Source organism: Aulostomus chinensis, chromosome 23, assembly GCF_037954235.1.
Source record: "Aulostomus chinensis isolate RoL2024-O1b breed Wild chromosome 23, RoL_Achi_v1.0, whole genome shotgun sequence".
Lineage (NCBI taxonomy): Eukaryota > Metazoa > Chordata > Actinopteri > Syngnathiformes > Aulostomidae > Aulostomus > Aulostomus chinensis.
Genome location: NC_141342.1, coordinates 16,769,920 through 16,782,764, shown reverse-complemented (window position 1 = coordinate 16,782,764; position 12,845 = coordinate 16,769,920). Strand labels below are relative to the sequence as shown.

Genomic DNA, 12,845 nt, shown 5'->3' with positions numbered 1-12,845 from the left:
GGGGGGCTCCTGATGGATGTGAGAGGTGAAGTAATCATGCAATCAATCACGGCTGAGCACCACCTCAGCTGAGGGGAACCAGTATAAATAACAGAGGGGTGGACAAGGCGGGTGTAGGCCCCCGCTGCTACGCCTGCACTCCTTTGTGACACACATCACAAAAACCTCCAAGAAACGCACAAACGTACGTGTTAAAACAGGCGTTACAAATTAGCAGAGGTTGTATTGGGACCGGAGATAAAAGAGGAGGTTGACCCGCGTGTCAATTGTGTGGAGCAACCTCTTGTTTCATAATAAGTGCCATGCATCATGGAGGAGCTCCTATCAGGCCTAATTAAAACACCTACCCTTTGATGTGGCGGGGGCGGCGGGGGCGTAGAGGGAGTCGTCAAGTCTTGATTATCTAGCAGGTTGCCGTAATCAGCCGTGCTGCCTTTCACAGGCAGCGGGGGAGGGGTTTCACCCTTGTCGGCGGAGCATCCCATCCCGTTCAGCTCCAGACCTGCAAGAGGGCGCCGATCAGATCACTTACGCCATCACACTCGACACACGATCCACTGGTTTCCCCTTCTGATCCTAACGACCTGCTCGTTATCACCGTTATTGTTGACGTGATCTTTAATGCCGTATCATCAGGCCGGTCGTTCCGATATCCCGCCTCTACTGAGTTCTCATCCGCTCTGGCGGACGAACGTCCGAAAAATTTCAATCACTCAAATTCAGTAAATGAAAACTAGATAATCGGATACTGAAACATCTTTCAAAACAAAAGCATAACATCAGAAATTCTGGGGCGATGTTTTTCCTGATTGTTTTGTTTTCTTTCCCATCTCTGGGACACACTTTTGGGTCACGACCCACTGGTTGAGTACCGCTGCTTTAAAGAAAAAAAAATTTGAAGGGAGGGTGTAAGAGAGAATATTCCTCCACTTCTTCAAGAGGCTCCTCTTTGATTTTTACACAGAATGAGAATTACTCTCATCTTATCATGTCCTGACCCTGCATTCAGCTCTCTACCTGCTGCTTAGGATGCCACATGGATTGGGTTTTTTTTTTTTCCGGCTCAGAGATAAAATCTTGTAAAAACTTTTTCAAACTGGAGGAGACGACTTGGAAAGGCTGCTAACTTCCAGATTGAACCAAGACAAACAAAAGAGCGCAGCATCCACTGTCGTTGGCTCACACAATCCACTAAATATCAAGATGTGTCGTTACCGGTGCACTAATTTCGACATTTCCCTTCGGGAAAAAAAAAAAAAAAAAAAATCACAACAACAACAACACATCCCTCACAAATCTCTCAACTTGAAAGACAAGCAATGCTAAATCAATGGACTGTTCTTTTAATCCCTTTCATGCTGCGCTGCTACCAACGGCAGCTGGTGAAACCATCAGAAGATGAATTCCTGCATCTCCTACCTCTGCAAGTGAATATGAAGCTCTTTCTATGCCTGTTAATTGAAAGATGTCAACTTTGAAGCAGTAACAGTAGACTCTTAACACACCGAATCTGTAACTGTGTGTGTGTGTGTGTGTTCCTGGCGTTAAGGACCTGCAAAGACACACATTTAGATGTGTATGATGTGTACATCCGTTTAAACAAGTGCAATTATAACAGACCTAGCTCTATGTCAAAGATCAAATGAGCATTCACACACACACACGCGCGCGCACGCACACACACACACACACGCGCGCACACACACCGCAGCATGAGGTAACTCCAGAAGTAGAACAAAGTAGGAGGGAGGCAGAGGATTCATAACCCAGTGTGTTTGAAGGTAATGTAAAAGATGATTGCTCTCACTGGAAACAGTGTGCAGGCTAAATGAGAGTTTGCTCCTGGGTGTGATTGGTGGAGGTCCCGGGGAGGAAGAGGAGTTGGAGGAGGAGGAAGGAGGTCCAGGGGACACGGACAGACGACGGTCTCCACCTATCTGGTTAAGAACCTGACTCCTGGGTCTCTGGGGCCTCAGGGGGCTGATCTGTGAGATGAAACAAACCAACAGCCTCAATCAAGAGCTGAAAGAAGTCCATAAAACAGCACAGAGAGCTGATCCTTTGTGTGAGTCCGTAACTAAAAGTGACAGACGATCAATAAAATATTTAAAGAAGAAAGTCATTTTCATATCTCCTGTAGGACAGTTGTGTGTAACCGCACGCTGGCTGTTAGTATTCCTGAAGGAGAAACCATTTGGATAAACGCGCCTGTTGGGTTCCAGTATCTCATTTGTGGTTACAAATAATTGTTTGCACGCAAGACTGCCTTCTCCCAATTTTATTATGGCTGGAATCTGAATATGAAAAGATAGATCCTCAGGGCTGTTCCACACTGTAGGCTACATGAACAAACAACTTTGTAATTGGACAAACTCAGTTTGCCACAAGAGAGACTCTGAAAATAAAAACACACTACCCCCCCCCCCCATGATATTAAAAGACGAAAGTGAAATTTGTAAAACAACCGAATCTACCATTTATTGACAGTTTAGAATATCCCCTCAACATGAAAGTATTAAAATCAACAACGAAGCCCCAGAGGCTGGGAATCGAGAGCAAAATTACTCTTTTGGATCCCAGAGGAGGTCAATCAAGAGAAAGTGAAAGGTTTGAAGGGAGCAGAGACTGAGAGGCTGAAGATGAGGCTGGAGGAGGTCACCCACGCCGTTACATGGATGAAATATTCACAGAAATAAGGCTCTCCATCCACTACTTCATTACAGTCCTTCCAAAATGGTGGCGGCTTTTGATAAAAAAAATTGCAACAAATTTGCTGTATTTTTTGGGGGGGGTGTGGGGGGGTGAAATAATATTCTGATTTTGTGTGAAAATTGTGATTTGTTGAAAATGATATCTTTGGATTTAGTTCACGAATGACTTTAACACAGCTTACGTGGGTCGGAAGTGTAGCGAGGTTAACTAGCGTCGAACCAGAGGTGGAGGGACCTCGTGGAATTTCTCAAGCGCAGTTGGGAGTATGCTAACTAACATGTAAACCGGAATATTCTTACAGCTCCACCCCCCTCCCATTTGGAATATTCCTACTGTATGAAGTCGTTGTCATTGGCATGAATCCGTGCACCAGCTGAAAAACGTGTCACGGACTTCATGCCTTTTCTAGACAACGCCGGCTCCCGCATCAATGAAAAAAAACAAACAAAATAAAAGCGCAACCTTTTCCAACTTTTCACAGTAAGGCCGCTGAGTTTCAGCAGCTAAAGTGCAGGACTTTTGAAAAAATGCAAGCTCCTCCATGTTCTGTTTAGCGTGGCTGATTTTTCATTAATTTATGTGACTTTCTGCTTGGACTGCTTGTGTGAGAATACTCCAGCCATGGAGACCAGCATCAGTTTGAGCTAATCCATCTCAGTGACCGCCACGGTTTGTTATAGCCGTTACATTTTGCAGAAACACCTTCTTCCTCTCCTTCTTCTCTTGCGTAGCAAAGACAACAACGATGACTTGAATGTTTGAACAAAGTAAATTATTCAGAAATCAAATATTCCAACATCTACCCCAGATTGTGATCAAGAGCTGGTATTTACAGAGCTGCAGGAGATACTCAAGTGCTCTTATTGTTGCGAACGTGCCTTAAATAAAATCAGTTACTCTTTTTTTTTTGTACAACACAGGACGGCTCAGCAATGGAGAGGAGGTTGAAGTAAGAGAAACAACACGAAAACATGAAGATGCGAAGAGCAAATGAACTTTGCGAGTACCGTCTCTGAGAGTATCACAGCCTCAGTGGGCTGCAGTTGGATCTCTGTGGTCTTCATCTCTTTGTCAAAGATCTCCTGGTGCTTACTGTTCCTCTTCTCCTTCTTCTTCTCCTTGCGGTCCCTCTCGGGCTCGTCTCGGTCCAGCTTATCCTGGGACTTGGTGTGCAGTTTCTTTGGCAGGAGGGGTTCCAAGGCAAAACTGAGAGACAACGTGACATTAGCACCCGATGTCAGAGAGGAGAGGCTGCGCTGAGGTTTCCCTCCAGCTGGGATACCATAATATCCAACAAAAACTACAAAAATCATTACAATTTAGTATGTGCCACTTTGTATGTGTTTTCTAATCTTTGGTCTGGTTAAAAGTGAAATAGTTAACTGAGTAAATGCTTGTTTGATTTACTTTTTCAAAATGTATGCAGGTACACAGACATTATGAATTCAACAGGGAAGGGAAGTGAGCGTGGATCATTTTGCAGAAATTCTCTTGGAATCTCTGTCTGGTGTTAAAAACAGAACAATCAAAGGACAGACAACAACTGCACCGATGCTACGTTATGCTTGGATGAGTTGTGAAGCAGGTGTTACCCGTCTGAGCCGGGCCTAGAGGGGGAGTTGTCAGAGGAGATGGAGGTGACTGAAGCTACTGACAGCGGCCTCTGGGAGGAGGGCATGGTGAAAGAGCGCACCATGGAGGGAGGACGAGGCCCCCGCCGTTCATCTGCTGCCGGCTGAAAACACAGGAACAAAACAAGAGAACCGGAACAAAAAAATAAGAGTTCTGCTGCAAAGTCTCTGACTGCCTTGACGTTCTCTCTGCAGTTTAACTTCTGGTGGATGCTTGGAGGAGTAGCGCACAAAATCACCCCATGACACGCGTGACATCTTAGGAGTATTTAACAGGGCGCTTTGAGTTCCATCGTCGCAATTAAGCAAACAATCCTCCTAAAACTTTATCTAAACCAACAAAGACAAAAAAACAAAACAAACTTCTGCCCATATCTGCAAGACTGCGACGGATTTTTAATTCTTAGTCAAAAATGTTCCAGGAGTGTAAAAGTTGGACGCAAACACTGAAGAGAATAAAATGTATGTGTATTTTTAGGAGCGTTTTCTGTCTGTCTGTCTTCCTAAACCAAGAATCAATACAGTCATTTTCACAATATTCACAGCATGTGGAGATTGTTAGTAGTACCTCTGCCTCTTTGGCACCCCGAGCTGCCTGTCATGTTGTTGGCTTCCTGACAACACACAGTCATTTCTAACCTCTACGAAGGCTTGAAGGTTGAGGGCTATTTTGTTGTGTGTCGTACAGAAATCCTGTCCTTTCATTGTGTGTGCTGCGTGTTGCATTCTCACACCTTGATAGCTTTAAAATTCTCTTTACCGTGTCGAGAGTTAGCTGACACACGGTGAGAGAGAACGGGGGTCCACAGGTGATTCATCTCACGCACAGGACAGCAAGTGGGGGGAAGGGGGGGTATTTTGTCCGATAGAAAATGTAAAGCAATAGAAACTCCTTCTGCATCCAAAAGCCTTTTCAAGCCAAAAAGAGGCTATCGCACATCTGATAGGACAACCTTATTATCACACAGCGGAAAAGTGATGCGTTTGAAAAGTCACCCCCCCCTCCCCCGTTTTTAAATTGAGCGAGGGCTCCATTACCTCAGGCAAGACGGAGGGTAAAGCTTGGCTACGCAACAATTAAATCTAGAGGAGAGAAATGGGAGGTCCCTGGCAGCCAGCTCTGAAAACTAAAACTGACTAAAAAAGTCAGATATACATCTGGGAGCCTTAGAGGAGGGAAAATAATTGAGTTTTATCTGTTTTGTTCCTTCATTTTAATACCTATCCCCCCCCCCCCCGTTTAATACACAGACAAATAGATTGAAAATTGCAACACCGTTCTTCTCTGCTAGTTTATGGAGCGCCGTGTTTGCAACTTCCAAGGTGCATGGGGACCAAAAGAAAAGCCCCAAACAAAAATGGCCCTCATAGTTCGTTCTGTACCGGGCCTGATTTTTATTCGCATCTTTCTGTCACATCCATACTTTACTGGTCCCTTGACTTCCATGAGAAAATAACCTTTATTTGTTGTGAGATGTTTCCTCCGACTTCAAATGTGTGCACACTGATACATCAATGAGAGCAAAAGTAAAGCTTTAAATCTCAGTTTGGTCCGAGGGTTCCTACTCCAAAATGTCTGTCTCATGTGTTCATCGCCTCCAACGACATAAACAAGGGGCATTTATCTGCGCAGCAGCTGAAATAAGTAAATGTGTCATGCAGACTGGCGATGCAGGGGTCGGTGTTGTTCAAGACCGGCACCCACCACCCCTGAGCTAATCCAACCTGCCTGGTCTATAAAAATGAGCATGAATAAACCACCCAAACATAATCTGAGACCTGCATATTGCAAAATTATCTCTTGATTACAGTGTCGCGGTTATCAGGGGAACTCTGAGGTGCTCCTACTGCTGCGCAGACAAGCTGCCAGTGCGCTCTTAAACCAACATAAATGATTCCAAACCACATCTTTTTTAAAAAAAATGTTTTTATGAAGTAAAACATGCAACTCTTCATTAAAGACATGAACTCTATCCCCCCCCCCCCCCCCCCCCTCTGTGGTATAGACACGTGCACATACTGCTTTCTAACCTGTGCATCACGAGTGAGGACCTTGAGTCCAAGTGAACTTTTTATCTTTTTTTTTTGCAAAATTGGGAGAGAATACTCTTAGGGTTTACCTGAAGTGTTGCTGTCAGGTAAAGGAGACTGACTGAGGCATCAAAAGAAAAACCCGCCTGCAACAAATAACCCCTCTTTTCTTATCGTGTCAAAGAGAACTCACACACTGGCCAAAGAACTTACCAGAGTCTTTACCCCATACTGTTTCTCGACCTTCTCCCTCAGTTGCTTGAAGCAGGCCTCCATGCGGTCATGGAAAGGCCTCAGCGCCTCGGTGACCTTCTCTCCGTGGATGCGGACGCCCTCGGCAAGATGTGGAATCTGGCAAAGCAAAAGAGAAGTGAGGAAATCTCCAACAACATACCCCGGAGAGACGAGAGGTTGGCTCCACGCCTGTTGTTAATCCAACAGAGGAATGCGCTACATATGACCTTTGGCAGCTCGGCTGTGCATTCTCAGAACGACCAGGGATTAGTCATCGATGTGAGGGTGTGGACAAAGAGGAAACATCACTGCAACTTCATTCAAGTGGCAGTCGACTATATAAGGGAAAGTTGTTGCCATGACATCCTGTTTCCTCATAATGTCAACACCAATAGATTGAACACAGATGTGTATAGGCATGAACGGCGTGTAGGATGAGTATTTTCCTCGCTATCTAAGATGCAGTATTACTTTCTGCGCTGCAAGCGCACTGAAAAAAAAATCCAACAGGAAGGAGGAAGCACAGGTGGACCCGTAGACGGGCAGAGAGATGAGGAGCGAGGGAGACACTTCGAAAACGAGTAATTAGGAAACCCCAGTGACATCGCCACCGTCATCAAGCTCTGCTGATTAGATCTGGAAAGACGAGGCAGCGTCATCCCTTCGGGAGCGAGCATCTGACAGATGTTTTTACACTGCAGCTGAGGGAAGTTCCTTGAAGTTCCACAGAAACCAGTAAAATGTAACCAGCTGTGGTTCCCAACCGTAAAAACACTCCATGTCCGGATGAGAAGTGACAAAAGGTGAAAGACATGCAGCTTCTGTGTTTCCACTTGTGAATGAGTGAAAGCAACAACATCACGTTGGAGAGGATTTCATTCAAATGTTTATCGTAACGTGTAAGAGTGAGCGCGCGTGAGACAGAACGAAAAGGAGAACGGCAGCTTTTACAGCCAACGAATTCACCTCAGCCCCGAGCAAATGGAACAGAGAATCTGCTCAAAGATCAAAGAAGAGAGTGAAGTATCTGACACAGGCCAAATACAGAGACGTGTGTGTGTGTGTGTGAGAAACTCCAAATCCCTAGAGCCTGCTTGCCCATCTTCCTTTTCTTAGACAGTAAACTGCCCCTCCACAGCAGACTACAGTAACTACTGACTTCACTCAGCAGGCACACAACACCAGTCCTGCTCCATGATGCAACCTTTTGTAATCACCGAGATGCATACTTTGTTTCCACATATTTCAACATGGGGCAGGCTCATTAAAAGGGATAAAACAGAACTAAAACAAAAATATGCCTCTATAATTGATTGAAAACACCTCAAGTTGCACCCGCTGCACTAAAAAAACATTAAACAGCATACTATGATAAGAGCACATCAGCTTGAAAAGAGGATGAATCGGCTAAAATCCAGGTTATTCCTGCTCGCTGAATGTTAGTTACTGTGCTACGTTCCACAAAAACCAGAGCTGTGGCGCAGGAGAATAAATGAGAAACAGCTAGAGGCGAGGATTTCCCCTGATATTGAGAACCTTCATCATCACCGTCGGGACCTCTTGGAGGAACGAGGAGAGAAGGAGACAAAAAGAGAGAGAGTGAGAGAGCGAGAAGAGAGAATAGGAGGTGAAGGGGAGGAAAAGAGAAGGATTAAGTGTTGTGAGACAAGAAATGAGGAGGAAAACAGTGAGAGTGAAAGCTGAGGAAAGATTCGCGTCTCCCAGGATACCCACTTCTTTTTATAGACCTTAGGATGATAGAGTGTGCCTGAGTGGTGGCATGGCAACACAGTTCTGCTTGGTGGCTGTACGGAGATAAGCCATTTGTAGGAAACGCTACGGCATGTGATATGTCCATAACACAATATGACGGTGATGGAATTTATCACGATACAGTCATTCTAAGGTATCTTCCGTCTGCTGCGGGTTTCATCATTTTCTTCCTCTGTCCAAACGACACCTCGCGAGACCGCATGATTTCCAAGATCTCATGAGGATCCAGGTTCTAGTTTGCTTCTGGCCAAACATGCTGTAGCAGTGCTGCAGTAGAACTGGTGAAGCTCAGGCGTCCCCAAATTTTCCAGCTCAGGACCCGTACAATGACGGTGCAAGAGACGCGGGACCACACAGACACACGCGTATGAACGATATATACTGAGTATAATATGAGGGGACCAAAATATAAAAACAACAACAACATGAAAAACAGAACAAATAAGTAAACAAAAAACAACTTCTGTGGATGAACATGCTGCTGCTTATGTGGCGAGAAGGTCCGTGATTCAGTTTAATGTTCAGCCAGATAGAATTAAGGCTTTTTTAGTAGAGTGCATAATGCTGCACTGATTTGTTTGCAGTCCTAATTTGGGCATCTGTTCAGGGCATTTGCTAATTATAACCAGAAACCTCAGAGAAACACCCATTTATACTTGTGAGGGAGCTTTCTGCAATACCTAATTTCCTGATTTCAAGTCGCTCGTTTCCTCTCTAATTACTAGATGAGGACAATGGATATTTCAGAATAACAGTACTCACTGGCTCATTTCTCCCAGTTTAGTTTGTTAATTTGAGCAGGCTCGCCTTCATTTGTCTCATTTAGACAGATTCAAGACATGAGACAAACAAGCATGCTGGGTCTTGCAGGGCGAGAGAGAGCGAGAGGGATAGAGAAAGAGAGAGCTGATACCCTTTACAGCAACATTTCTGCTTTAGTCATCTCTTTAAAAGTTCTGTGTGTGTGTGTGTGTGTGTGTGTGTGTGTGTGTGTGTGTGTGCGAGCGCGCCTGTGGAATGGGCTGTAAACATCTCTTCTTCCATGTCTCTATGATAACAGATAAACCGATTAATCAGGCATGATTAATGACAAGATAACCATGACAACCGATGCCTCAGACTGACAAGATCAAAAAACATATCCGTAATGTGTGTGTTCATGTTATTTTTATATTTTTGTAACTCAACAGATTTTTGTTCTCTCAAAAAAAAGGGAGCTAAAGCAATCTGCTTATTAATACGACTTAAGTGAACCAAAATGTTTTTTTTTTTTTAATTTATAAGTTGTTGTTTTTTTTAAAGTTTAGTTTTTAGGATCACCTGAAGGCACTTGTGTATAATTTATTTTTCTGTCGGCAGGATTTCTCAAAAACTACGACGGGCTATTTTCACCGAACGTTGTGGAGGTGTGTAGCACGGTCCAGGAAGATTTTCTGGCAGATCCGATGAACTCAGAATCATTTTTACACTGTGTTTGGTTGAGGTCACCTTGGCAATGCAAGTATGCATACAAGACAGTATGCAAACAGTGACAATGCTGACAAAACATTCAATACATTTTCAATAAAGTTTTTGAAAATTCATCTTAATTTCTTCTCAGGCATTTCACCAGGCCAAGCACTGATTATCGGCACAGGTCAGCCACTAATGTGAAGCGACAGCTTTACCTGTTCCTCTTAGCGGAATAAGAAAAGCATATTTTGACGAAGGATCTTTACAAATTTGCCGTGTGATACCAGACACTTTTACTCAGCTGAAATTTCAAATCGATGCAGACATGGAACCGGCTCCTCAGATCTAAACGTTCCATTGCCAGTGACACGCAGCTTTGAACAGTCCTGCATACTGCTCAGTGACTTTTCTTCAAGGTGGATATAAAAATAACTTAAAAAAAATAAATCCAGATGCATACTCCCAACTATGTCAGTTTTTTTTTGTCCCCCCCCCCCCCCAGATTTACTACTTTCCAGGAGTGATGAAGTAGAGACGTTTTTATTTTTAGGCGATCCTTCTACTTCAGTCATTTGTATTGTATATCTCCACATGCAAATAGTAGCTGGAGAAACTGGTATATCAGCTATGATGGGAAATAGAGGATACAAATCTGACTTTCTCGCGTGTGTTAAGCGACGTGATTTCAAGCTTTATGACTCCAGTGTCAAAAGCAGGCGCCCAGTATAGGACCGACGCGTCTCTGTGTGTATCACTGTGCTTGACAAAGACAAAAGGTTTCACAAACACAAAAGTTTTTCGGATTCACAGGAGTTTCACCAGAGATGCAGAGCACAAAGATGACCTATTTTACAACAACGGAAAAGGGAAACTATTGCAAATTCAATTAACTTCCTCTTTCCTTGCAACCAGCGGTAGGAGGTAGGAAGAAAAACAACTTCTTTTTGTGTGTCTCGGCTAAATTCCTGAGCGAACCATAAGGCGGGAAATGCATAACTTTCTCGACTATTAAACTGACCCTTAGTTCAGCGCTAAAGAGTTGAGAGACTAATAAAAGCAGAACAACAACAACCACAACAACAACAACAACAAAAAATTAAAGAGTGGCTTACTAAAATAAGGGAGAAACTATTTCATAAATCCTCTAGGAAGCAAAGATAGCCGGGACTTTATTAAAGATGAGCCACAAATGAGCTAAAGATCTGTTGAGTCTCCTCCTAAAGCCGTGTGTTGTGATGTATTCCAATAATGTGTGTAGCTGCATTTCTTGTCTGCTGCGTGTGCACATCCTTCGGGCTCAGCGAGGGCGCCGAGCTCACAAAACCGCCGGTGCTGATCTCTCGCTGTCTCTTCACCCAGCGGAGCATCCTCTCCAACTTCAGAATGTTTGCTTCAGCATTCTGCCTCGCTATTATCTCCACTCAACTCTTTTACACACACTTCTTCACAGCTCACTTCAGTAACTGTCATCGGACACTCTTGGTTAAAGCTCTCCCAACGATATAATAGTTTCATAAACTATAAAACCTTCTCCTTTTTTTTTTTTGGCAGTAGAGGTCCTTTAGTAAGGTGACAACGTTTAAGACCTAAAAGCCAAAAAATATAGAACAGAATAAAAAGGTGCTGAGCAATAAAAAGCTCCATGGTGAACGAGTGATAAAACATGCTACGCTACAAACTGCAGGGTCCCTAGCCAGTGGAGCACATCATGGCGTCCATACTTCTGGCGTTGTAAACAACAGTATTCTTAACACCAGTAACTTAAACAGCAGAAATTTTAATTTGAGGCTGAGATGTTTCCAGCTACTGAAAAACTAAAGGAAACCTCCATCACGCTGAAAGGCAAAGTGGCCTAAACTTACATTTCCGTGCCTCTGACGCACCTCCACACCCGAAACAGATGCTCGAACAATGATGTAAAACTACGTTATTCATAGAAGCCTGTTCCAACATATTTAGTTTGTTAACCTATTTGTCTTTTATGTTCAGTAAACTGGTTTAATGTGGAAATTTAATACGGTGTCTTCAAAGGGTCTACCGCCCTCCGCTTTTAGATACGGCTAAAGTAGCATCATATGCCATTCGATCATCTCCTCTCACTTTTGAAGTCAAGCATTTTGATTCTTCCGTGTCTTTGGCTCGCTGGCTAAACTGTCCTTGGACCAGAAGAGACTCCTCCATCTGTGACACATTATAACAGCCGTCACCTGACGTAGCTTCCAAAAACTCTGGCCAGTCACGAAATAGTGGAGTGTTCCGGCTTTTCTCTGAGGTAGCGCACGTTAGCATGGTCACACCAAACGAGCTAACTGCACCCAGAGGCTGTGCTTAGCTCATTACTTCTCTCTGTCTGTGTGAGCTCACATCACCCTGGATAAGCAGTTTCAGAGGTTCCAGTAATGTCTGCATGAGTTCAGGTTTGCAGTGCATTTGTGACAGCAGCTCAGAGATACACTTGACCATTCTGAACGTCAAGCTCACCTGCCAGGCAATGAGGTCCTTCAGCTTCTCTATTTTCTCAAGGTCCTCTGGGTGATCTTGCATGTACTTGTCATTGAAGAATGCCTGCAGAAGAGTGAGAACATGGAGATGAAGTCCTTGTTTTTGGACGTAGGGAAGTACTGAAAAATAAAGAAGGAATTTCTTCTATTAAAGGGAGAAAACTGTCAGTGAGCCGGCAACTGTTTATCTCTAGTACTTCATACTCGGTGGGTATGCAGCTGGGATTCTAGGAACATCCAGTGAACTCAAGCAATTTTCCATTTTGGCTAAATCCGATTTTTTCCTGTTCTGATTAGGTTCAAAATCCTTTTTGACTTTCGAAAATTTGAAGCTGCCGCAAACAGATTATCCTCCAGAGAATGAGAGGAGAGATACTGATGGTGTGGCTTTATCCAAACCAAACAAACTATCAGCTAAGAGCGTCAAGATTCACTGATGCATCGAGATGCACCAGGCTTTGTGTGATAAATACAGCTACATTGATTCAGACAGGCTTTATCAGAAGCTGGA

The 12,845-nt window shown here is 43.9% G+C and overlaps 1 protein-coding gene across 1 annotated transcript in view; it reads right to left on the bottom strand.

The window, feature by feature from the left end:
* Positions 1-12,845, bottom strand: part of dock1 (dedicator of cytokinesis 1) — a 175,307-nt gene that overhangs the window by 1,825 nt on the left and 160,637 nt on the right. Inside the window, exons 46-51 of the mRNA XM_086194482.1 lie at positions 12,315-12,398; positions 6,588-6,725; positions 4,305-4,447; positions 3,720-3,918; positions 1,808-1,985; positions 348-502 (exon numbers count right to left, since the gene is read on the bottom strand). Coding sequence (XP_086050608.1) covers positions 348-502; positions 1,808-1,985; positions 3,720-3,918; positions 4,305-4,447; positions 6,588-6,725; positions 12,315-12,398 — 897 coding nt within the window. The remainder of the gene's footprint in view (positions 1-347; positions 503-1,807; positions 1,986-3,719; positions 3,919-4,304; positions 4,448-6,587; positions 6,726-12,314; positions 12,399-12,845) is intronic.